The following is a 24,239-nucleotide window of genomic DNA, read 5'->3' on the forward strand; positions in this document are numbered from 1 at the left end:
TACTGTAAATGCAAGAGAATCTTAAATGTTTTTTCTTCATTAAGTGTCTTTTGTTTAAAATGTTCTGTATATATGATTTTTGAACTTTTTTGATAAAAGTCAGAATTGAAGAAGTGTCTCCTTATTACAGTAATTCAAAGTTGTTTATCGATTTCCGTAAGATAAAAAAACCATACAACTTTAATATTTAAAAAAAAAAATTCAAAACTTTCATAAGTCTTTTTGACAAACTTAAAAATTAGGGTTAGATTTCATTTAAAGTCCTCCTGTAGCCAATAAGTTGATCCCTTAAAACTCATCTTTGATCACCAAAATGACATATTTAATAGTTTTTTTCCTTGAAAGAAATTCTTCATGCCTTAAAATAGCTTGAATGTAATTCGACACCCTTGCCTCATTTAGTATGCGCGGTTCTATGAATATGCAAATTCTCCCCGCCTCCACTCACTCACTCAGCTCAGAGATCCACTGGTTGACGATCACACGTTGATCTGATTGGTTACAAGGTAGTTTGTGACGTCAGAAACACCAGCGATTTCAAAGCGTGTTTTTGAGACTGTCTTTGGTTCACTGCAGTTTTAAGGAGGAAATACTCAGCAATGCTGTCGACTTATGAATTTACACATGGTTTGTCTTAAAGCATATTAAAAACACCACATAGACACATAAACAACATTAAAAGCTTGATTTTCACCACAGGGGGACTTTAACTTATTGTATTCTAATTAGAATCACATTCCTGCATGTCAACTCGTATTCAGGAAGTGTAATTTAAAAGGCATTCTTCAATTCAGTTGCACAGCCCTGTGAGTATCAACACTTTCGCATGAGCGAGTGCGTCTAGAGAAAAAGAAGGCGATATATTTCAAAGGAACAGTGCAAGAAGATTGATAGATAGAGGGAGTGAGAGGAGGTCATGTTGTTTGTTTTCATTTGCAAAGGTATAAAATATGATGCAGGCTGACAGATTGCTCTAGCAGAAAATGGAAGGGAAAGTTTTCGTCTTTCAGCCAACCACAAAAGCACCCGCCTCCCTCCCTCTTTCCCTCCCTCCTTCACTCCCTCACTCCCTCGCTCTGTCATTCCTCTCCCTCTCCCTCGTTGTGGGCTGAGCTAAAGCCGAGGCGAGTGAAGGTTGTGGAGACTCAGTGTGTTAGCTGACATTCAAGAGTCCTGACAGGTTGATAAAGCTCATGAACTCAGACAGCAGAGAGGTGATGATCACTGTAGACCAGCACTGGAGCCGCTTGACTCGACAGAGGGAACAGAACACAACAGTTCCAGTTACTGAGAGAAAACCAGTCGGCTAGAGTGACAGCTACACCTGAAACAGAAGTCTCAAGTCCTTGAGACTTTCTATTGTGATTGATAGCTTTGGCAGCCGTGTCAGACTGACTGGAGGACTGTGTTTGAGTGGGTCATCGTCTGCTGGATCTGCAGTTCACCGACAGCTTGAGACTCAGCGTTTGTGTTGAAGACTGGACGTGATGTTTGACTGTGTGGAGGCTCTCGGGGTCGGGGCCAGACCCCTGTTCGACGTGAGCGCTCAGAGTTCATGCATGCTCAGGAAAGCCAGCTCCTTCTTCCCTGCACTCGAGTCCTTCTCATGGAGCAACACCACGAGCCTGCAGTGTAAGTGTGAGGAGTCTCTACTCTCCCCAGCTGCACGTGTTCATATCTCTGTGTCCTCTCCAGCATGAGCATTAGTTATTCTTGGAGTCTGAGTGAGTGTGGTGTGTGTGCTCAGCATCTTGTCATGCGCTAACTGGCTTAAATGGTACTTTTGTTAACTTTCTAAAGGCTAGACCTTTTGCCTAGTCGTCAGAACAAATTTACTGATGATGATGATGATGCTAAAATGCTGATCCTTTTGCATAATAATAATATTTCTGAATACTGTCATTGTGATAGATGCTTAGTAATTAGTGATGATAATGGCAACAATTATAAACAGTCGTTGTCCTATAAAGTGACGTTATTAATATTCATTGCGATGACTGCAAATTGGAGTTTCATGCTCATATTTGGTTGAAACAGTCAAAAATTAACATATAAATGCAGGCCCAGGGCTTTTAAACGCAGTATAACCTTTAATTGTACGCAGAAAACGGTGGTAAAACTATGACACACAAAATATTATCCTGATTATTAAAGAAAATATGTATTTATGGTATATGGTGATAAAATAAAATATATACAAATATGAATAATGCACACACTCTAGTTTAAATAATGCACGGAAATAATGTAAGGTATTATATCTTTTCACAAATAATTGCAAGTTAAAATGCAGTATATTTGCAGATTCTTGTTACATCTAAAATTTGTTTGTCGTATTTTAGTGCATTATACTTTCTAAAGGTGTAACAGAGAATCAGTAAATATTATAATGTATTATAACTGTGGCTACAGTTATTCATGATATCATGCATTGCCTTATAAGGTGCATTACAAAGTATAATTAATTCATTAAAACACTTTTATAATGCATTATTTATATACAGGCTTCAAGTCAAGTAATCTCTCGTGTGTGTGTGTGTGTGTGTGTGTGTGTGTGTGTGTGTGTGTTCAGAGTCTCTCAGCATCATTTTGACTTTAATGGATGTCTTTAATTATTTAATTATGAATACAATGAACTCAATTAAAGGATTAGGGAGCCCGATGGAACAGAAACCAGGAGAGAATGGGAGGATTAGGGGTTTTCTGCTTAACATTTGCCTTTCACAGGAAAATCCTTTGGCAAGGTCATTCAATATGGAAATGCTCCACATTTATAAGGTTATTTAAATGTCACATAATGAGATCCAAGTTATTTAGTTGAAAGTAAATAGCTGAACTGAAATATGACAGTGAGCAAGAGTTGTGATTATCTTAGTGCACCTACATGAAAAATATTCAGTGTCCTTCATGTTGTCTCCATCTTTGTCCAGTCATTTGGAATTCATTACATATTTCAATGAAGAAATAACTCATTGACTCTTGCAATGTCTGTCATCAAGTTTAAAGCACACTCAGGGAACTAGAAAGAAAAATACAGAAACAAGAGTCGTATTTATATGAATCACAGCCCATGTGTCTGCGTCTGTGTCTTATTGTATGTGCGCGTGAGTGGATTTCACACGGTCCTGCTGGAATTTGCCTCTATGCCGTAATGCCATTTTATAGCCAGACTGACGGCTTGAAAGAACATCGCACCCCACAACAAGGCCCACCTCACAATGAACCGTTTACAATAGTCTGAAGTGTCTTCTCACCCTCAGAGGAGCAACAGCTGAGTCCTACCTCTCCATCTAAACTTGAACTTGTTCGCTTTTGCTAGTTCATTACCCTTAGTAGCGATGCACAATATATTGGCCACCATATCAATATCGGCTGATATATGTTCATTTTTAATGTTATCGTTATCGGCCAAATAAGAAAATCTGGCCGATATATTAAAGCCGATAGATAATGGATTATTTCCTTCAGCTGAGACACTTCAGATGCGCAATGTTCAACATGAGGGTTTTGAATTGCTTGAAATATGATTGGAATCACTTCAAAAAAGGAAAATACAGTCAAATGCAACATGCACAGCACAAGTCTGTCATATCGGCTACATACAATTATAATGAGAATATTATAATTGTGTGCTTAGGACATGGCTTTTAATGGTGAGACTTGTTTTTGTAATCAGGCTCTCAAAAATTTTATAAAAACTTGGATTAAGGTTTATCGACCAATATATCGGTTATCGGCTTTCAAAAATAACAAATTATCGGTTATCGGTATCGGCCAAAATGTTTGTGTAAACACTTAAGATATGTTGTTGTAGAAAGTTTGTTAATAACTCATAGTTCTCGTCTGCATGCTTCAGTTGATACATTAGATGCAAGTTTAGTTTCCTCTTTTGACTGTTGGTTATGGCTCGATGTTTTGTAGACCTTCACATCAGCAAACACTTCAAGACCAAGCTGTGTTACTAAATGCAAAGTGATTTACTTCAACAAAGTATGGTTTGCTAACACTGCTGAACTAACATGGATGCATGGAGATTCTTCATCATACTCTTTGAACACAGTTCGGTATCTTTTTTAAAACAAATTGTGATGTTTTGTCAGGCTGAAGTTCATGTCTGAAGGTCAGGTCTTGTCTGGATTGGATGATTCTCTGGTCGATGTTGGGTTCTGGTCAGTGACCAGTTGTCTTAGTCTTTCGGTTGTGTGGGGTGTAATAAATGTGAAGGTGGCTTGGGAGGGGGTGGCCAAATGTTGGTTCAGCTTCATCCTGAAAAGGCAAAATAAAAAGGGTCAGTTTATGAGGTACTATAAAGAAGAAAGCTTTGTATGCATGCAGTTGAATGAAAGGGGCAATCCAAGTTTAACAACTTGCTTCTAAGAAAGACAGCTCCTGTTTTACCAGTCTGCCTTCATCCCATCAGGACGTGTTGGTCCATGTGTGCAGGAGATGCTGGTTAAGCTTTGAGCAAAGCTGTTCTTAAACTGATACTTTTAAATGAGAAACTGAAACCATGGTTTACATTCTCTGATATAGTCAATCCTCATTCGATCAGCACATTTTGCCAAAGATACCAAAATTGCATGTCTGACTTTACCACATATATAACCTAGTTTTAGGATGCTAATTTAGAACAAAATGTCTTTTAATGCTACAATGTCTGTTTTCACCTTTTTCTTCCGGGGTCATTGCATTTCAAGTGCTCCAAAAATGGTAAAGTTGCTCGGCCATTTTTAAATTAGGCCAAATTAAATTCAATTTAAGGATTACCGTTTATGTATTGGTATTATTAAACCACTATTTTAAAATTTTCTTTTTAATTTTAATCCTGAGCTACGATATTGAGGTTTCTGTAAACATCTGTATAGCCCAAAGTTTGTTGTGTGCCATCACACAAAGATGGCCGCTGTGGTTAAACCAAGCAAAGTACAAATGCATTTTTTTATAAAAAGGTGGTTTTGCTGTACAAATACCTTAAGATAATCACAAAAATCAAAACTTAGACCACTTGAGATGGATTGTCAACCAAACAATGAAGTCCATAGAAAAGAGATCTGCATATGCAAATGTATGCAAATGTCTCACAAAAAAAGAAAGAAAATGCTTTTATTTAATAATAGCCACAGAGTGATACATTCAGATGTTTCGATCTTCTTGAGTCAGGACTTACCACTAAATCATTCAAACATGTCGACATATTTATCAATAATGATCAGTGATGGCTTTATATATGGGTTAAATAATAGATTTAAATATGTGTGCGCCAGATTAGGTCTGACAGACCACTTTATTTATTTATTTATTTATTTATTTATTTCCTCTTTCTCATCTGTAAAAATGTTTTTCATATATTACAACTTAAATTATTAACTATAATCAACATGGTTGTACATGTCATTTAAACTTACATTATATTAAGCTGATCGTTTAATCTTGCATAACTTGAAATTGCTTAAATTATTTCGATAAGTTACAGTAATGTAAAAACACAAGTTGCCATGACATACTGATCATATATTTTTATCACAGTAGCTACAGTACACTAAAAAAATCCCCTAATTCAACTTAAAAAAAAATAGTATAATCAAATTGGCTGTACAAGTCATTTCAGCTCATTTAAAAATTTAATTTAATTTAATTAAATATTGTATAACAACAACAAAAAAAGGTTAAATTATTTTTATGAGTTAAAGTAATAGAAAAACATTTGTTGTCATGACTTATTGATCATATCCTTTTTTTTCAGTGTATTAATATCCATCAGTATTGGTGCTCGGTGTGGTCATATGCAGACAGCAGAACAGGTCGTGTGCATTAGTGCATGTTTAGTATGTAGTTTCACACAGGTGCTGGTTTGACTCGAGCACAGCTTGTTACAGGATTAAATGAGCTTTTAGTCTCTCCAAACACTGTGGCCTTTGTTATGTGTATCTCCTGCGAATGTGAAAACAGGAATCGGCTCAGTCCACAGGCATGAGCATTATGTGTTCTGAAATATTTAAGGGTGTTATTTTCAAAATGGTGACATGCCAGGGCAGGGAAAAGCCTATGTGTGTGTGTGTGTGTGTGTGTGAGTTCACTGGGAAAATGCAAAGACATGCAAATAATAATGCTGGGAGAGACTCCAACACCCCGAGACCCTACAGAGGACAAGCGCTATAGATAACCCTGATCTAAACCTTACCCCTAAAACAATCTTATGCCAGGTTTTATTACAACAGGATACACACACACACAGAGAGAGAGAGTGATTATGAGTAATAATAAATTAATGACAGTATTAATATTTCAAACATGCAATGTTACATACAGTAATTTTGCAGAGGCATTTAGTGCTATGCAGCAGTCATTTACATTTTGTAAAGTGTCTTGCAGTAGTCTTGCAGATCTTCAAAGAGATCTGCAAGTAATACGGAAAAATTATGTTTATTACTATTAACACAATATTGATGTAAATGAATGTGACAGTTAATTGCAATTACAAAAAAGAGAATAACTTGATTGCTGCTGCATTTCGCAGAGTATGTTTGTTAAATATACGCTGTTGCACTATTATAACTATTACAGTCCTGGAAATATTTCAGACCTAATAACAATTTGTTATTTAAGGATTAGGAAATCAAATGAGGTTTTAATGCCTCAATCCCATATCTAATGTTCAGAAGCGTCCAAGCGTTAGGTTTTGGAAGCAAACCTGAATTGACCCAACCTGTTAAATTTCTCAGCAACGCTTCAAGTCGAATGTTGGTGAGATGTTATAAAATCTAACAACATGCAGAAAGCCTGTAAAATCCACTGTGTCAGCATTTGACTAAAAAAAAGAGTCAGAACAAATACTGTTGTCTTACCAATGTCTTTTTTTTCTTGGTAAAAAAGAGAGAAAAGAAGTTCTGTTTAATGTTTGCTGTATTCAAATACATCCACACAACTGAGTTTTCTTCTTCATTCCTTTATAAAATCAGTTCACTTAAAGTCTGTTTATGCACTATTTGCTTTCACTCCATATTGGAATTCAGAACATCAAGAGTTTCATGAACGCCTTTTGTAGTTTTTAGTGACTCAATCATGCAGTTCAATCCATCCACACATACAGTACAACCACGCAGAAGAAATGAAAGAGCCATTCATCTCTGCCCTCAGTCTGCAAACCATTATGTGTGTGTTTGGATCCAAAATATGCATGACAAATGTATGAGCGATTTTGCATTTTGCTTTAAAAACAACATCCTTTTTTTGTGCCAGTGCATTCATTATGACATGAGGAGCACTTTATTTAATTATATACATAAGAGAGGAAAAGATGTACTGAGAAATAAAGTTCAAAGAAAAGATGATAAATTCAAGACTTAGTGAAGTTCATCAGGAACATAAAACACAAGTGATGCACGCTAGATTTATTCTGTTCATCACCTGCTGGAAAAACTAGGCCATTTATACTTGTATGTAATGTGTACACATACATATTTGTATGTTTGGATAGACACTGAAGCAACCTTTGCACAAATATAGTGTATGTAGCCATATATGAATCTATTACTAATTCATTAAATAATAATAAAACATCAGAAATGTAATAGTCTTGAGCAGATGTTGCATTACGTGATGCTTCTATTGAGTGATGATTTGCTTCTTTCTGATTATGTCAGAACCAGTTTACTCCTGGTATAAAGATGATTGATCACAAGTAGACGAGGGAGACAGATTCCTGTTTACACCTGGTGATTTAATGCATCTCTTTGTCCACTTTCAGCCACTTCTGAAAAGAAGTTCAACAAAGTTTAAATCCTGTCTGGCTAGCGCGCTTCCCATAATGTTCACGCATTCAGTCAATAGGCGGAGAGAAGACAGTCTTTTTCTGCTGTTCAAACACATTTGACTACATGAGCCTCTACAATATGAGAGTAATCTGGTCGGATGCGTTTTCGACTACCTCTGGAAGTCGTTGAAAGTGACCGAGCTCAAAATGTTTTAGACCCTGTTTACACCTGCATTTTTAGTGTTGTCCACTTGTGATCCGATCGACCAAAACGCATCTTAAAGGGGTCCTATAATGCTCCTTTTCACAAGATGTAAAATAAGTCTGTTGTTTTCATGACAAAAGAGTGTGTATGTGAAGTTTCAGCTCAAAAATATGAATATATTTTTTATAGCATGTTAAAACTTTCACTTTTTGAGGGTGAGCAAAAACGCTCTGTTTTTGTGTGTCCCTTTAAATGCAAATGAGCTGCTACTCCCGGCACAGAGGGCGGAGCTTCAAGAGCTTGTGTGTGTGTGTGTGTGTGTGTGTGTGTGTGTGTGTGTGTGTGTGTGTGTGTGTGTGTGTGTGTGTGTGTGTGTGTGTGTGTGTGTGTAAATTTCAAAAACTTTTAGCCTTTTATGTTCAAACCGGAGTCGGCCAATAATGGAGAGACTCAAGAGGAAGTGACAACATGTACTGTAGAAGCAACAGGACATTTCTGAATGATTAGTTGATGAATTTATGAAGCTGATGTGGAGTTAACTATCTTCTAGTCATTGATAAGCCTATTCTGTAATTATAATCTATAAATCGCGTTCTGTGGGGCGGGGTTTATTTAAATTTTACGGTTAGTGATGTCTCTAACCCTGAATAAGCTCATTGTAGTCCTTACCAGCCGTTTGTTGTAGTCCTTATAAAGCGTTTTCTGTAAAAGAAAATATCTCCCTTTGCTTTGAACTTTGAGCATTGTAACTTTGCAGATGTTGTTTATGCTCAAACAGCAACATTACACACTAGCTAAAGTTGAAAAAGTTCAGTCATAATCAACCACCCCTTTAATAGCAGGTGTAAACAGGAGCTCACAGAGACGGTATCGCCTGATAGTGTTGCTGAGTTTGCTGAAAGACATGGATATTATCAGCGTTTCCATGCAATTCGAGCCAACAGAGAGAACTTGGATTGTCATGCTGAAGCCCTCGACTCCTTTACTGATAAAACCTGCATCACCTTTCATTGAGTTTGTTGTCTAAACAGTGCAGACACACAGTAATCTGCAGAAATGTGGACTGAGACCACTTACAATACAATCATAACAAATAAATAATTTTCTTTGTGTGTATTTCAGTGATTTAAAGCGCCCCTATTATGCATTTTCGAAATTTCCCTTTCATGGAGTGTGTAATAGAGCTGTTTGTGAATGTAAAAGATCTACAAAGTTTCACAGATCAAAGTGCAGATAAATTGGGTTTTTGTCTCCTGAAAGAAAGAAGTGATTCTGAACTGAAACGAGTCGTCAGTAACTCCAGTCTCACTTCCTGCTGAATCTGCGTAGGTTTGTAACAGATTTGCATAATGCCAGTCTATGTTCTTCATTGGCTGCCGTGAACAACGTCTACTTTGACCCTCAAACACTGTAGTGTATCTGAGACTGGAAGAGTTTGGTTCGTGTTGTTCATGTGGAGAAGACGCTGTTTTCTGCTGACAGCAAATCCACTTTGATGAGATTGATACGGTAAAACCGACGGCATCGTTACTGTTCGTATCACTGAGTATCAAGAGCTGAGGAAGATCCGGAGCTGAAATTCAGATATGATAATGTGTGTTTGGTTTCTGACACGGTCGACCAATCACAACAGACTGGGCCATCTGACCAATCAGAGCAGAGCAGCTCTCAGAGAGGCGGGGTTTAGAGAGACTAAATCTTTAATCAAACCGTTTCAGACACTGAGAGAAAAGAGCTGATGCTGCAGTGGATATTATGAGGAAATTAAGTGTTTTTTGAGCTTGGATGCATGTAAACCTGTTGTAGGAGACGCCAAAAAAATAAAAATAAATCAGGAATCTTTAAAATAGCATAATAGGGGCATTTTAATGGAAGTCTATAAAATTCATTCCAGTTCAAAAATCAATGGCAAGTCATTTTTTTCAGTACATTTTCAGTTAGTTCTGAAATCTTATTATGCTGTCAAGTGCCAATTCAGACAATAAAATACATTTTATTTAACTGTTTCTTCTGAAAACTCCACCTGCTTTACTTCCAAATCGACCATAGACTACTTCATGTATTCTCCACAAGTCATGTCAAATATAACAAAGAGAGAAAATGGAATGGGAACAGAATTGCATTCCTTCGTTCTTCCCCTTTACGTCTGTCAGTCATTTCTCTGGTGGCGCCAGGTTTCCACTCCTCCAGCACAAAAGAGGCTGATGTTTTCAGAACCGCTCTGTGTCACTCGAGCATTGCTGCCATATAAACACATAAAGCCAATTCAGACCAAGTTACTACATAAACACAGTGATCAGGTTGCGTTCTCACCCACTCACTCGCCCATCACCCCGACCTTGTGTTTCACAGAACATTATGTGCAAGAACTACGTCTATCAGCATTCCAGAGACCTAGAAGTCTTGCATGACAGAACCACACAAAATCCAAAGAAAAAAATAAACACAACAACACACAGTATCAGTACTTGATCCTATTACCTACTGCATAATGCACAATAATACACACACGCATCAGACTGATGTCTTTTCCAGCTTCATGAGTATTGCTTTTTTAAGATGGTGTGTCAAGCTAAAATTAGTTAAACTTTTAAAACCGTGTCTTGTGACCCTGCGTTCTGTTCCATTGCGTCTGTTTGTGAACACAAGAATGTCCTGTGTGAACACACACTTGTATTGTAAGAAAATATGTTCTACAAGTTACACAATAGACTATTATTCTTAATAATAAGTTAAAAAGCAGGTCAAATCTCAAGGTCTTAGATCATGTCTAATTTGAACAACTAATGTTTACTGTTTTTTGTCTGTTTGTTTTTTGCTCACTGGAATTCTCAGTGTTTCAGCAAATACATTTTTGTGCCTTATTTATGAAACGAGAACAGAATGAAATGTGTATTCTTGCATACACATTTGTAAAAGTTCGGGATTTTGAATAACGTCTCAACAAGGCTGCATTTATTTGATCATACATACAGTAAAAACTATAATATTTTGAAATATTATTACTACTTAAAATAACTGTTTTCTATGTGTATATGCTGTAAAATGTAATTTATTCCTGTGAATTTTTAGCATCATTACTCCAGTCTTCAGTGTCACATGATCCTTCAGAAATCACTCTAATATGATGATTTGCTGCTCAAGAAAAATGTATGATTATTATGAATGTTGAAAACAGCTGTGCTGCTTCATAATCCCATGGAAACCATAATGCGCTTTTTCAGGATTCTCTGATGAATAGAAAGTTCAAAAGGACAGCATTTATTTGATTTTTTTTTATAGAAGTCTTTACTGTCACTTTTGATCAATTATATATTTGATCAACGTATATATATATATTTTTTTTTTTTTAAATGGTAGTGTAAGTATATATTTATTAATGTATGCATCTGTTTAATAGTTCTATGAACAATTTACACAGAAATGTGCTTTTGCTTCATGAATTCGGTCCATTGAATGCATCGATCTTCCTCTCACAGCTTTGTTTTCATTCCAGTCAAATTAAATATGGCGTCTACCCGGAATAAGGTCCATATATTTTGAAGTTCGAATATCTTCTGTTCACAACAAAACTGGGTTGTGACTTTGGAACGTCTCTAGCACAGATTTCCATGCTGTTTGGAAAGGAAATATCCTTTCATAGTTTGCCAAATGTCAGATCATCAATGTAGCATATTTTATCTCAGAGGTCGCGATTAGATCACTGGCAGTATTTGTGTGACTCTCCGTTCATGTTCATGTCTTGAGAAGCCAAAGCCAAGGTCAAAGTGAAACTCACCCTCTCTCACACATTCTTCATCCGTCTCCCCCAACCCCCTGGTTTTTATGAGATTTCTCATCTATACCTTCTCTCATTTTGCTCTTGTTAAACGGTGCCCGTGGAGGGACAGAGGGAGGAGAAGAACGAGAGAATGAGAGGCACATATGGGGGATTCACTCCATTCAGTAGGAGGAATGACCAATAAAATCTGCCCCGTTTTAGCTGTTTTTCTCTCATTTTTTTACAAGTGGAGAGTGAGGGACAGCTGGTGCTGGTGTGAATGGCTGGCCAAGGTGACTCTGCCAATAAAGAGCCGGTCAGGCAAGCCTCGGGCTTCGGTCAGACCACAGACGGGCTTTACGGGGGATCTCGAGACTGGACCTCTAGTAAAAAGCCAGTCATCCAGGCCTGAGGAATTTAGGGTCCAGGAAACAAGAGCATGAGGGGGGAAAGGGTGTCTAGAGGTGAAAGTTGAGCCGAGTGACAGCGTGGACTTGCACAAAATATACAACACTGGATTCACACGGTGGTGTTTAAACTGGGCAAAGCGTGTTATATTATATGTTTGTGCCTGTATGGCTGCTTTCCAAGATGTTTCTGAAACTGACTGGTGCCATTTGGGCGCGTGACAGCGAGTTGAACACATGCTGAGGTGTCAGTCAAAGCATGTTATTCATTCATCCAGGAACACTTTACAAAAGGGTTAACTTTAGTGCTACATTAGTTAACATTAACTATCAATGAACTATAACTCTACAGCATTTCTTTATGCACTGTGAATAACACGAACAAACAATGATCAATTGTATTTTTATTAACTATAACATATTAGGGGTGTAACGGTGCACAGGAGTCACGGTTCGATACGAGTTCGATATAACAGGAAAAGCTATTCATTCATCTGTCGTGTTAGGTCATTTTTCTCATCTCTCTTCTCTTTCGGCACTCAATGTGCTCTCATAATATTTGTCTTTGAGCTCTGACCCCTGGACAGAGGCTTCCTAATGCATTTGACAACTTCATCCTTATTCCCTTACATTCTTGATAAATTAAAGAGGACATATTATTGCCATTTTTCAAAGTCTTGATGTTGTTTTTGGGCTCTACTAAAACAGGTTCCCTTTCGGGGGAACTCGCGCTGCGTCGAGAATCGACACATTGGGGAACGCCTTCAGCGTGACATCACAACAGCATCAGCTTCTGATTGGTCGAAGCAAGTCGTTCTCAGGAGCGCAGGAAGTGTGGCCGAGGGACCCAGCGTCTCGTTCCCTTCTCAGGCGTAACCTGAGACGTTCCCTTTCGAGGGAACGAGACGCTGCGTCGAGAATCGCTTGAATGTTCAAAAATATTTTCCTAATATTTAACATTGTTGCACATATTCTCTTCCTAGTCTTGGGTGTGTTTCCCGAAAGCATCGTTGGCCAACTATGGTCGCAAGTTCCGTCGTTATCAGCAGTTCAACGAATCAGTGTTTCCCGAAACCATATTTCCAACAAACATTCGCAACAAAGTTGTGTGTTTGGAACGACAGATCTCGACCTGTAGAAGCAGTTTCTTGTTTGCCTGACCTGTGGACTTACATAGATCATGCTCTTGAGCCAAATGTGCAAGCTGACATTCAGTACAATCTATATCTTATATTTTCAATATAAACACATTTAAATGACATTCTTTAGTTTGTCAAGAGATTTAAAGCACCATTTTTGAAGACTGCGCATGTGTGAATGTGCTCTACTACGTAAGAACGAGCCTATTAGTGAATCTGGAAATAAAGCAAAATAACTGAGAAAAATGATAATTAGTCCTCAGATGCCATGTCTGTAATTTATAGCAAAAGTCTACTCCACCACTTGTCAAGTCAAGTCAAGTCAACTTTATTTATATAGCGCTTTTCACAATACAGATTGTATCAAAGCAGCTTCACAGTATTAAATAAAATAGTACATCAGTGTTTGTTTCTGGTGTAAAACATCCACGTTTGGTAATGCTGATCAATAGCACTGTTGAATCGATTAATCAAATTAAGTATCCCCAACTGAGCAAGCCAAAGGCAACAGTGGCAAGGAACCGAAAAACTCCATCAGGTGACCTAATGGAGAAAAAAAAACCTTGAGAGAACCCAGGCTCAGTCGGGGGGCAGTTCTCCTCTGGCGTTTATGAAGTAGAGACCGGATTAAACTGTAAGATTAAAAATGTTATATAAATGCCTGGCTGAAGAGATGCGTCTTTAATCTAGTTTTAAACTGGGAGAGCGAGTCTGAGCAACGAACAGTATCAGGAAGACTATTCCAGAGTTTTGGAGCTAAATGTGAAAATGCTCTCCCTCCTTTGGTGGATCTGGATATCCTAGGTATGACCAAAAGCCTCGAATTTAGTGATCTTAAAGAGCGCGATGGATTATAGGGCGATAGAAGATCCGTTAAATAAACTGGAGCTAAGCCGTTTAGGGCTTTATAAGTCAGTAGCAATACCTTGTAATTAATACGGGACTTTATAGGTAACCAATGTAGTGATGATAAAATTGGTGTTATATGGTCAAATTTTCTTGATCTAGTAAGAACTCTAGCGGCGGCATTTTGGACTAACTGTAGCTTGTTTATTGAGGATGCAGGACAACCAGCTAATAAAGCATTACAGTAATCTAGTCTTGAGGTCATGAATGCATGAACTAACTTTTCTGCATCAGAAACAGATAGCATATTACGTAGCTTAGCAATGTTTCTAAGGTGGAAAAAGGCTGTTCTTGTAACATATGAAATATGATTTTCAAAAGACAAGTTGCGGTCTAATATAACACCCAGGTCTTTTACTGTAGAGGATAAAGTAACAGGACACCCTACTATGTTAAAGTTGTATTGTGAGAGGATTTGTGGGTGGTTTTTTGAACCGATGATTAGTACCTCTGTCTTATCTGGATTTAATAAAAGAAAATTGCGCGTCATCCAATCTTTTATATCTTTAACACACTCTGTCAATTTGGATAATTTAGCGTTTTCATCCGGCCGTGATGAAATATATAGTTGAGTGTCATCAGCATAACAATGGAAACTAATTCCATGTTTCCTTATAATATTACCAAGTGGCAACATATATATTGAGAATAATAGAGGGCCTAACACAGATCCTTGCGGCACTCCATAGTTTACTGGAGTTATGATCGATTTTTCTCCGTTTAAATAGACAAAATGGTAGCGGTCAGATAGGTATGATCTGAACCAGCTTAATGCTTGTCCTTGAACACCGGTATAGTTTTGTAGTGACAGACTTGTGTGACATCATTAACCAGTGTTTGAACAACTAATTTGTGACAATACAGTTTCCGAAAACAGCTAGTTGACTAGTTGGTTTCTTCAACGATGCATCGTAGTTAAGCAACGAGTTACGTTGTTGTACTGGAAACGCACCCCTGGTTAGTTCCTGTCTCTATGAAGCCCCTCCTTCTGAAAAGCACACTGTGCTCTGATTGGTCGGCTGGAGCAGTGTGTTGTGCTCTGATTGGTCGGCTGGAGCAGTGTGTTGTGATTGGTCAACCGCTTCAAGTGTGTTTGGGAAATGTCCCGCCCCTTACCATAACCGCCAGTTTAACACACTACTAACTAACTCAACCAGGCCCCGCCCCTTTACTCTGCGTATGAATTATTTAAATGAGGAATATTGTGACGTGTTCGTTCCTGGAAGAAACTCAAGACTACAATAGAGGCTTTTCAGAGAGTTCAGAAACACTGACACTGATATAGAGAAGAACTCCTGCTGGAGGGACTTTGTGCTTTGTAACTTTGCAGAGCTTTTTCATGCTTAAACAGCAACATTACTCACTAAAGAAAAGTTGAACTTGTAAAAAAAATAAAAAAAATAAAAAAAGGTTTATAATAGGTCCCTTTAATATTCTTTAAAATAGCAATCCACCTGAATTCAAGTCTTTATTTTTGACGATGCACCCAATAATGTTATATAATCAAGAATGCTCCACAAACTCACCAATCAAAAATATGTGAAGGCTAAAGTGGCTTTGTTTTTTAAAGAGTAAGTACATGTTTTGAAGAGTGGGGGAGTGATGTTTGCCAGTTAAAAACTTGCCTGTAGGGCTTGAGGATTTGAAAAACCAATAGAGATTCTTGTCTTAGTAATCATCTCTAAATATCTTGTCCTTTTCTTCCTGATGTCTGCAGCGGTGGAGACTCAGAGCACAAGCTCAGAGGAGATGGTTCCCAGTTCTCCTTCTCCACCTCCTCCTCCTCGCATCTATAAACCCTGCTTTGTGTGCCAGGACAAATCTTCTGGCTATCATTATGGAGTGAGCTCTTGTGAGGGCTGCAAGGTACACACTCTTAGAAGAGACCAGTCTGACTTCTGGCCTTTTAGACAGGCTTCCCATCAGGAGATCATTTTGTGGATTTAGTTTTCATTCATTTGGTTTCATTTTTAGTTTAAATTAAATTTTATGAATTAAACAGCTCGTAAACATATTTTATCGCTAGAAAAAAAATAAACAACCCATTAAACATGAAAGTATTATGCAATCTTTCAAGTTTTTTCTCATTATATAGAACCTTTTGGCATAAAAGGTTCTTTAATTTTGAGTAAAGAACTCTAGGATTCTATTTAGAATATTTTTCTCAAATTATTGTAATTATGGTTTGTTGCAAACCTTAAATTTTAATGTGAACATTAAGCAAAAATGCTATTTCTTTTCACAAAGACATTCAAAAAAGTAAAAGGAGTATTTCTTATAAAGACCATATCATACTTAATCAATATATTTTCTTTAGACAGAAGCCAAAATGTTAATTAATGTAGGTCAATATAATTATTCTTTGGCTTTTTACAACTTAATTTAACCATTAACAAAAGCTAAATTAGCTATATATTAAACTTATGTTAAAACTAACAACATTTTGTTTAATTTCATTTACTTGCTAAAAATAAAGATAACTCAGAAAAACCTTTTTAAATATGCATCATATTTTCTGTTATGTGCCTAAAAAAATGAATTTCTGTTACCAATGTTCTGCACATCAGCACTCTGGTGTTAAGCTAAAATAGTATTTAAACAAAATGGTTTATTTAGATTTTTCAAACTGAACAAAACAGGTTTAAAAAACATGACCAGTATTATAATGCACTTCAAAATAAATGACACATTCACTAATCAAAACCTGAGAATGGTTAATTATGTTAGAATCCCATATTGGCAAAAAGATTTGGGTCAAATACAGCATACCATGAAGACAAATAAGACAGTTCTATTACACTGTGTTTACATTATAACAGCACATGATGCAGAACAGCGGGCAAAGGTCACGGTTTGAGTGCTGCCATCTAGTGTTACTGTCAAGTTGCAGAATGTTGATTTCATTCACACATCTATAGTGCCCTCTGCTGAAGGCTCTGGTGAAGTTCATCAAATCTGGTCACTATTAGACAGAAGATTTTGAGTTATTGTCATGACCTCAGCTCCATGTAAATCGTAATGTAAATACTTATGTTTCTCTCTCTCTCTCTCTCTCAGGGTTTTTTTCGTCGCAGCATCCAGAAGAACATGGTGTACACCTGCCACAGAGACAAAAACTGCCAGATCAACAAGGTGACGCGTAACCGCTGTCAGTACTGTCGACTGCAGAAGTGCTTCGAGGTCGGCATGTCGAAGGAAGGTAAACCTCAGAGCAGTTTACATCACTAACTATACACTTCTCAGTTGATGAAGACAAAGGACAGTCAGTTCACAAGTCTATGACTATGTCTTGGCATGAAGAACACTGCACTCAACTCCAAGATCAAATCACTGCTTCTTCCAACATGTGTTTTTTATATACAGTATATTAAATTTGTGTTTGAACACTCATATTATTTTTTGTTGTTCTTCTTCTTTTAGCAGTGCGGAATGACAGGAATAAGAAAAAGAAGGACGTAAAAGAGGAGGTGGTTCTTCCAGAGAGCTATGAGCTGAGTGGAGAACTGGAAGAACTGGTTAATAAAGTCAGCAAAGCGCACAGGGAAACCTTCCCTTCGCTCTGTCAGCTGGGAAAATACACGACTGTGAGTCCTGAGTCACTTCATCCTCACACACCTCCTCCTGTCTGGCAGATTAACGAACACTGCGGGTCTGCGTGTGCAATATTTCAGAACATTACACATCCACTGAACCACAGCAAAAATAAAGAGTGTTTTTTTATTGAGAGACAGAGACTCCACTTTTTTGTTAACATCAAGATTTTGGTTAACATTTTTATGAATGAATAATGGCTATATTTGATGGTGTGACTAACCACAATAACTTTTAATCACTCTATTTAATCATCTTTTGCAGTTCAGGTAAATTCTGTGTGACAAATGAATTATGAAATATTGAATTATTTCATAAATGAATTAATAAATGAATTATGACAAATAATTATTACTGACTTAATTATTATGAGGTCACAGATAGACTTGGACAAATATATTTCAATGTCAAATATGTCCCACATACTCACATAACTGTGTGTAATTGTTTATTTAGTGCAACAAAATAAATGCAAATAAAAAGTGGAGTAGAACTATGAAGCGAATACTAGTACTATTACTGCTATAAAACTAAACAATACACATAATCTCACATTCAAATACAAGTAGAGTATACATACAGAAGTTGTAAGAAGTGAGTTCTTATGGGAAGTGAGAACTTTTTCTCTCGTTATATTGACAAACTGTGACAAAATTTAACAAGCATTATGATTCCCATGAAAAGTGCTTTAAACACTGAACATTAAGCATATGCATCCATTTGGAAAAACATAATTATATTTTTGCTAGTAAGAATTGCATTGTGACTAGTTAAAACCAGATGCTTAAACCTTAACTGATAACATATAAAACATACATCTGTCTGTCTATCCATATATCTATATGAAATATGAAACATATGTATATGGTTACTGCTATAAATGTTTTGAGTTACACTCAGTGTCAGATGAAAGTATAAACTCAGCACCAGATGGGTAATAAAACATTCTCAAATATATCAAATATATCTATATATTTGACCTGTAATTGCTAATACGACTAGACATAATTGCAACTGAACAGGTCTTAAAATACATTATTACTAGATCGAAGTAAAATTAATAAATGAAATAAGGATTGGGATTTTCGTTAGTTAAAATTGCATTGTAGATTTCCTCCATGTGAATTATTAGTCAGAATTTCATTATAGATATCTGAATTGTGAATTATTTATAGTCAAAATTCTCAACTGACTAGTCAAAACTGAAATGTGAATAGTAACACTGAATGCATTAAAAATGCCCTGTTCATCTTCTATACAGTATATCTCCTATACATTCACTGCTGCTGTACATCCACACACTCATGTTTTTATTAATTATCTATCAGTGATTTACCAACGATTACTGTTTAAGAGATATTGGTTCAGTTGTATGGGAATGCATGGAGAAGTGTGCTCAGTTTTCCTGTTTTACTCTGTTTCAGAACTCCAGTGCGGATCACAGGGTTCAGCTGGATCTTGGACTGTGGGATAAGTTCAGTGAACTCTCCACAAAGTGCATTATAAAGATTGTGGAGTTTGCCAAACGTCTGCCAGGTTTTACTTCACTCACCATTGCAGACCAGATCACCTTACTGAAATCTGCCTGCCTTGATATACTGGTAAATACAACAAAAACTATATCATTAACAACCAACAAAGTTGTCTCATCTTAAAGGTCAATTCGGTTTTTTAGGGGCAGCGGAAACAGACTCATTTCGTTTAGATGCAACCTCTTAATTCAGTGCATATGGTGCAGGATTCTGAAAAAACAATGACACATTTCCTCATTGTCAACTTCAACTTTATTAGGTTGACTTTGTCTTGATGCTTTGTTTCCTGCAGATGTTGCGTATTTGTACTCGCTACACTCCAGAGCAGGACACTATGACCTTCTCGGATGGGCTGACCCTCAACAGAACACAGATGCACAACGCTGGTTTTGGGCCACTCACAGACCTGGTGTTTGCTTTCGCTGGGCAGCTCCTGCCTCTGGAGATGGACGACACTGAGACCGGTCTCCTGAGTGCAATCTGCCTCATCTGTGGAGGTGCTGCAGTCTCGCCTTTAGGAGTCACTTTAGTTCTTCTACTTTATGAATAGAAATTGAATTGCATCGGGAAACTTTCAATTGGGTTAACAATGCATAATTGTAAAGGTCTTTGCACACTGAGTCCGAACTTTTCGTATGCGTTTTTTCATATTCGTCGTTCGGTGGCTCTGAATTGTTAAAATACCATACAAAATGCTTGCTATGGATGCGAAAAATACAGAAAAATGTGTGTAAACGTGATTGACATAACGTGAGGTCGAATTTATTTTTTAACGTGCAAAAATTTCGGACACGAATTTCGTGCAAGGACCTTTATTGTGAAAATCTTTTGAGTGAGTGAGTGAGTGAGTGCCTGAGTGAGTGAGTGAGTGAGTGAGTGAGTGAGTGAGTGAGTGAGTGAGTGAGTGAGTGAGTGAGTGAATGAGCGAGTCAGTGAGTGAGTGAGTGAGTGAGTCAGTGAGTGAGTCAGTGAGTGAGTGAGTGTGTGAGTCAGCGAGTGAGCGAGTCAGTGAGTGAGTGAGTGAGTGAGCGAGTCAGTGAGTCAGTGAGTCAGTGAGTGAGTGAGTGAGTCAGTGAGTCAGTGAGTCAATGAGTCAATGAGTCAATGAGTCAGTGAGTGAGTGAGTGAGTGAGTGAGTGAGTGAGTGAGTCAGTCAGTGAGTGAATGAGTGAGTCTTTCAATTGGGTTAACAATGCATAATTGTAAAGGTCTTTGCACACTGAGTTCGAACTTTTCGTATGCTTTTTTTCATATTCGTCGTTCGGTGGCTCTGAATTGTTAAAATACCATACAAAATGCTTGCTATGGATGCGAAAAATACAGAAAATTGAATCCGATCCAATTTTTTTTATGACAGATGAAAGTGTCGGAGGCAGTGTGTAAACGTGATTGACATAACGTGAAGTCGAATTTATTTTTTAACAGGCAAAAATTTCGGACACAAATTTCGTGCAAGGACCTTTATTGTGAAAATCTTTTGAGTGAGTGAGTGAGTGAGTGAGTGCCTGAGTGAGTGTCTGAGTGAGTGAGTGAGTGAGTGAGTGAGTCAGTGAGTAAGCGAGTCAGTGAGTGAGTGAGTGAGTGAGTGAGTCAGTGAGTGAGTGAGTGAGTGAGTGAGTGAGTGAGTGAGTGAGTGAGTCAGTGAGTGAGTGAGTGAGTGAGTGAGTGAGTCAGCGAGTGAGCGAGTCAGTGAGTGAGTGAGTGAGTCAGTGAGTGAGTGAGTGAGTGAGTGAGTGAGTGAGTCAGTGAGTGAGTGAGTGAGTGAGTCTGAGTGAGTGAGTGAGTGAGTGAGTGAGTGAGTGAGTCAGTCAGTGAGTGAGTGAGTGAGTGAGTGAGTGAGTGAGTGAGTGAGTGAGTGAGTGAGTTGGAAACTCAATTCGCGTATCTACCCCGAATTGATAAAATGAAATAAAATTCTGTATCAAAAATTATAAGGAAACACCAGTACTTTGTTTAGGCTTGGTCTGTAGGGAATTATAAACCTGCGCACATATATTCAAACGCACATAACTACAGAACCAATTCTTAATGCACATGTGAACGCCATCAGCGTTTCTCACAGGTTCGCGTTTAAAGTCTGTGTAGAGAGAATGGTGTCGTCTTAGCGGCCCCAAATTTAATAACAAATGATCGTTGCGACGGAAGCGAATCAATCAAAACTTACTTTAGCTGGAAAATAACTTTATTAAAGAACCGCTATAAAGCCAAAACAATCTCTGTTACCTTAAATTATACGTTTATCTCTGTAAAGCTGCTCTGAAACAATCTACATTGTTAAAAGCGCTATATAAATGAAGATGACTTGACTTGACTTGACTTGACTTGAGTGAGTGAGGAGTGAGTGAGTGAGTGAGTGAGTGAGTGAGTGAGTGAGTGAGTGAGTCAGTGAGTGAGTGAGTGAGTGAGTCAGTGAGTGAGTCAGTGCTATATTCATTTTATACACCTTCAGTAGTAGCTGCTCCAGTTGCCCTGTTTCTTTTATAAAAATTTTGACTCCCTGGTTGGTTTATTCCTTGTGTTGTTGTCAAACTCTGATTGGCATGTCCTGCTCTTCTCTTACTGGTTGAATGAATAGACCGCATGGATCTGGAAGAGCCTCATCGTGTGGATCAGCTACAGGAACCTCTGCTAGAGGCGTTAAAGATCTACGCTCGCCGTCGACGTCCCAACAAACCTCACATGTTCCCACGGATGTTGATGAAGGTCACTGACCTCCGAGGCATCAGCACTAAAGGTAGGCATTGTTCATGTCTGTATGGTTTACAATATTGTTTATGTGGTTAACTCAGTGTGATAAAGTCATGGAACTTAAAGGAATAGTTCACTTAAAAATTGAAATTCAACATTTCATTAACCAAACAGCTGATGGACCCAATTGACATCCATAGTATTTTTTTTCCTACAACGGAAGTCAGTGGGGTCCAACAACTGTCTGGTTACCGACATTCTTCAAAATATCTTCTTTTGTGTTCAGCAGAAGAAAGAAATTCATACAAATTTGAAACAACTTGAGGTCGAGTAAATAATGACAGAAGTTTCATTTTCAAGTGAACTATTCCTTTAACATTGTGATATGTTTAAAGTGTGCTTGACAGCACCTGCGTTTTTTTTTTTTTTTTTTTTTTATTAAAGGGTTGGTTCACCCAAAAAGGAAAATTCTGTCATAAAAAACTCACATGTCATTCTGAACCCGTAATGCATTCGTTCATCTTCGTAACACAAATGAAGATCTTATTAATTAAATCTGAGAGCTTTCTGTCCCTTCATTGACAGCTACGCAACTGTTTATAAACCCACGACAGGTAGTTAAGACAAATTGTTTGATACATTCATTTTTTTTTTTTTTTTGCACAAACAAAACACTTGCTTCACTTTTATAAAATTGAGGTTAAATTACTGGAGTCACATGGATTACTTTAATAATGTTTTTACTACCTTTCTGGGGCTTGAAAGTGGTAGTTGCGTAGGCTGTCAATGGAGGGACAGAAAGCTCTCAGAAGTATAGAAGTTTACTCAACTATGAAGACTTCTGCTTCTGAGGATCCTGGAAATGAGAAAAGGGTCGACTAGTCGTACTACCTACCTACTTGCTGCAAACTCTACCACAAGCTCATGATAAATAAGTAAAATATGAACCTAAATGAAGAGATTAAAACCTCGAAGCATAAGGTCGATCATGCCTGTGTGTCTCTGTTCAGGAGCGGAGCGAGCCATCACTCTGAAGATGGAGATCCCAGGCCCGATGCCTCCTCTGATCCGAGAGATGCTGGAGAACCCTGAGGCCTTTGAGGAGAAGTCTGACTCTAAAGACAATGAAGCTGCCGCCCCCCTGCCACCTCCCGCCATCCAGGCCATCAAACGCGAACGGGACGAGGAATCTGCCCTGGAGGACGAAGAAGACGAGGAGGACGAGGTTGTGGAGGAGGGACGGGACAGGGCAGGGGACAGTGAGGATGAGGAATGGGGGATCCTGCAAGTGGACATGAGCGGAGCTAGAAAGAGTGTGTCAGGACGAGCACAGTGACCGCTGGACGACAGTATGTATGCGGGTCTGAGACATACACACAACAGCAGTCAACTTTAGATTTCAGTTGATGCGAACAGATTTCCCATCATTCAGTCAAACAAACAACATCGTTTCCCATAATGACTTTCTATGACACAAATAAGCATGCACAACTTTGCACATCAAGTTTCCCTCAACCATCCAAAAGCAGTAACAAATTACATCTTAAAAACTGAGAAAAACATGCCAATGTTTCTTTAGACAGTGTTTCTCTAACTGAATAGAGAGAGAAATTAAAATGAGTGCGAAACTAGAGAAAGAAAGGCCATTATGCCATATCTGGATGTTACTTGGTATTTGCATATTTTGTACTACATTTGGAGATGCCAAATATTTGAGAATGCATCCCAAAGCCTTGTTCTCTATAAGGGAAGCGATTTTCACGACTGTATATGGATGCATAATCAGAGCTGATCAATGAGAAAATAGAAAAAAACAACAAACAACCACATGACCAATTCAATGGTCTAAAAAACTTTTTTTCTAGACATACATTTACTGCATAACTTTGTACTCTTGATGTTGCATTGTCTGAGATATATTACATTTTGTATATGCATACTTTTCAACAACTCTATTCTTCTTTCAGTGTGTTTTTATGTGTTTTTGAGTACTTGCTTTTTACTAAACGCTCCAACAATATCCTACAGCCATACTCTACATCTGAATTTACCATTTATACCAATTTTAGGGTTTGGGGCATTAGAAGATTATAAAATAATTGTTTTTAGGTGGATATTTTGAATTGAAAGTAAAATCTTTAGATTTATAACATTATATCACATTATTCATTACATTATTACAAATCAAACTTTTCACTCAGGGCAAATCAAGGACCAAATGTGCTCTTCAGTCTCTAGATCAGAGCATGCGTGCACTA

The 24,239-nt window shown here is 37.7% G+C and overlaps 1 protein-coding gene across 2 annotated transcripts in view; it reads left to right on the forward strand.

Annotated features, from left to right (window-relative positions):
• rargb (retinoic acid receptor, gamma b) overlaps positions 1-23,946 on the forward strand; it is a 42,766-nt gene extending 18,820 nt beyond the window's left edge. The window contains exons 1-8 of one of the 2 annotated variants that reach the window (XM_081357836.1): positions 1,111-1,632; positions 15,888-16,036; positions 17,228-17,369; positions 17,591-17,754; positions 19,186-19,362; positions 19,586-19,790; positions 21,869-22,027; positions 22,992-23,946. In XM_081357836.1, the coding sequence (XP_081213962.1) occupies positions 1,488-1,632; positions 15,888-16,036; positions 17,228-17,369; positions 17,591-17,754; positions 19,186-19,362; positions 19,586-19,790; positions 21,869-22,027; positions 22,992-23,317 (1,467 nt within the window). In that variant the 5' untranslated portion in view covers positions 1,111-1,487 and the 3' untranslated portion in view covers positions 23,318-23,946. Of the gene's footprint in view, positions 1-1,110; positions 1,633-15,887; positions 16,037-17,227; positions 17,370-17,590; positions 17,755-19,185; positions 19,363-19,585; positions 19,791-21,868; positions 22,028-22,991 lie in introns of those variants that run through there. The other variant, XM_081357835.1, reaches the window with a different exon arrangement.
• Positions 23,947-24,239: the final 293 nt, after the last annotated feature.

This window comes from Scardinius erythrophthalmus, assembly GCF_964197995.2.
Source record: "Scardinius erythrophthalmus genome assembly, chromosome: 25".
In the NCBI taxonomy this organism is placed as follows: Eukaryota; Metazoa; Chordata; class Actinopteri; order Cypriniformes; family Leuciscidae; genus Scardinius; species Scardinius erythrophthalmus.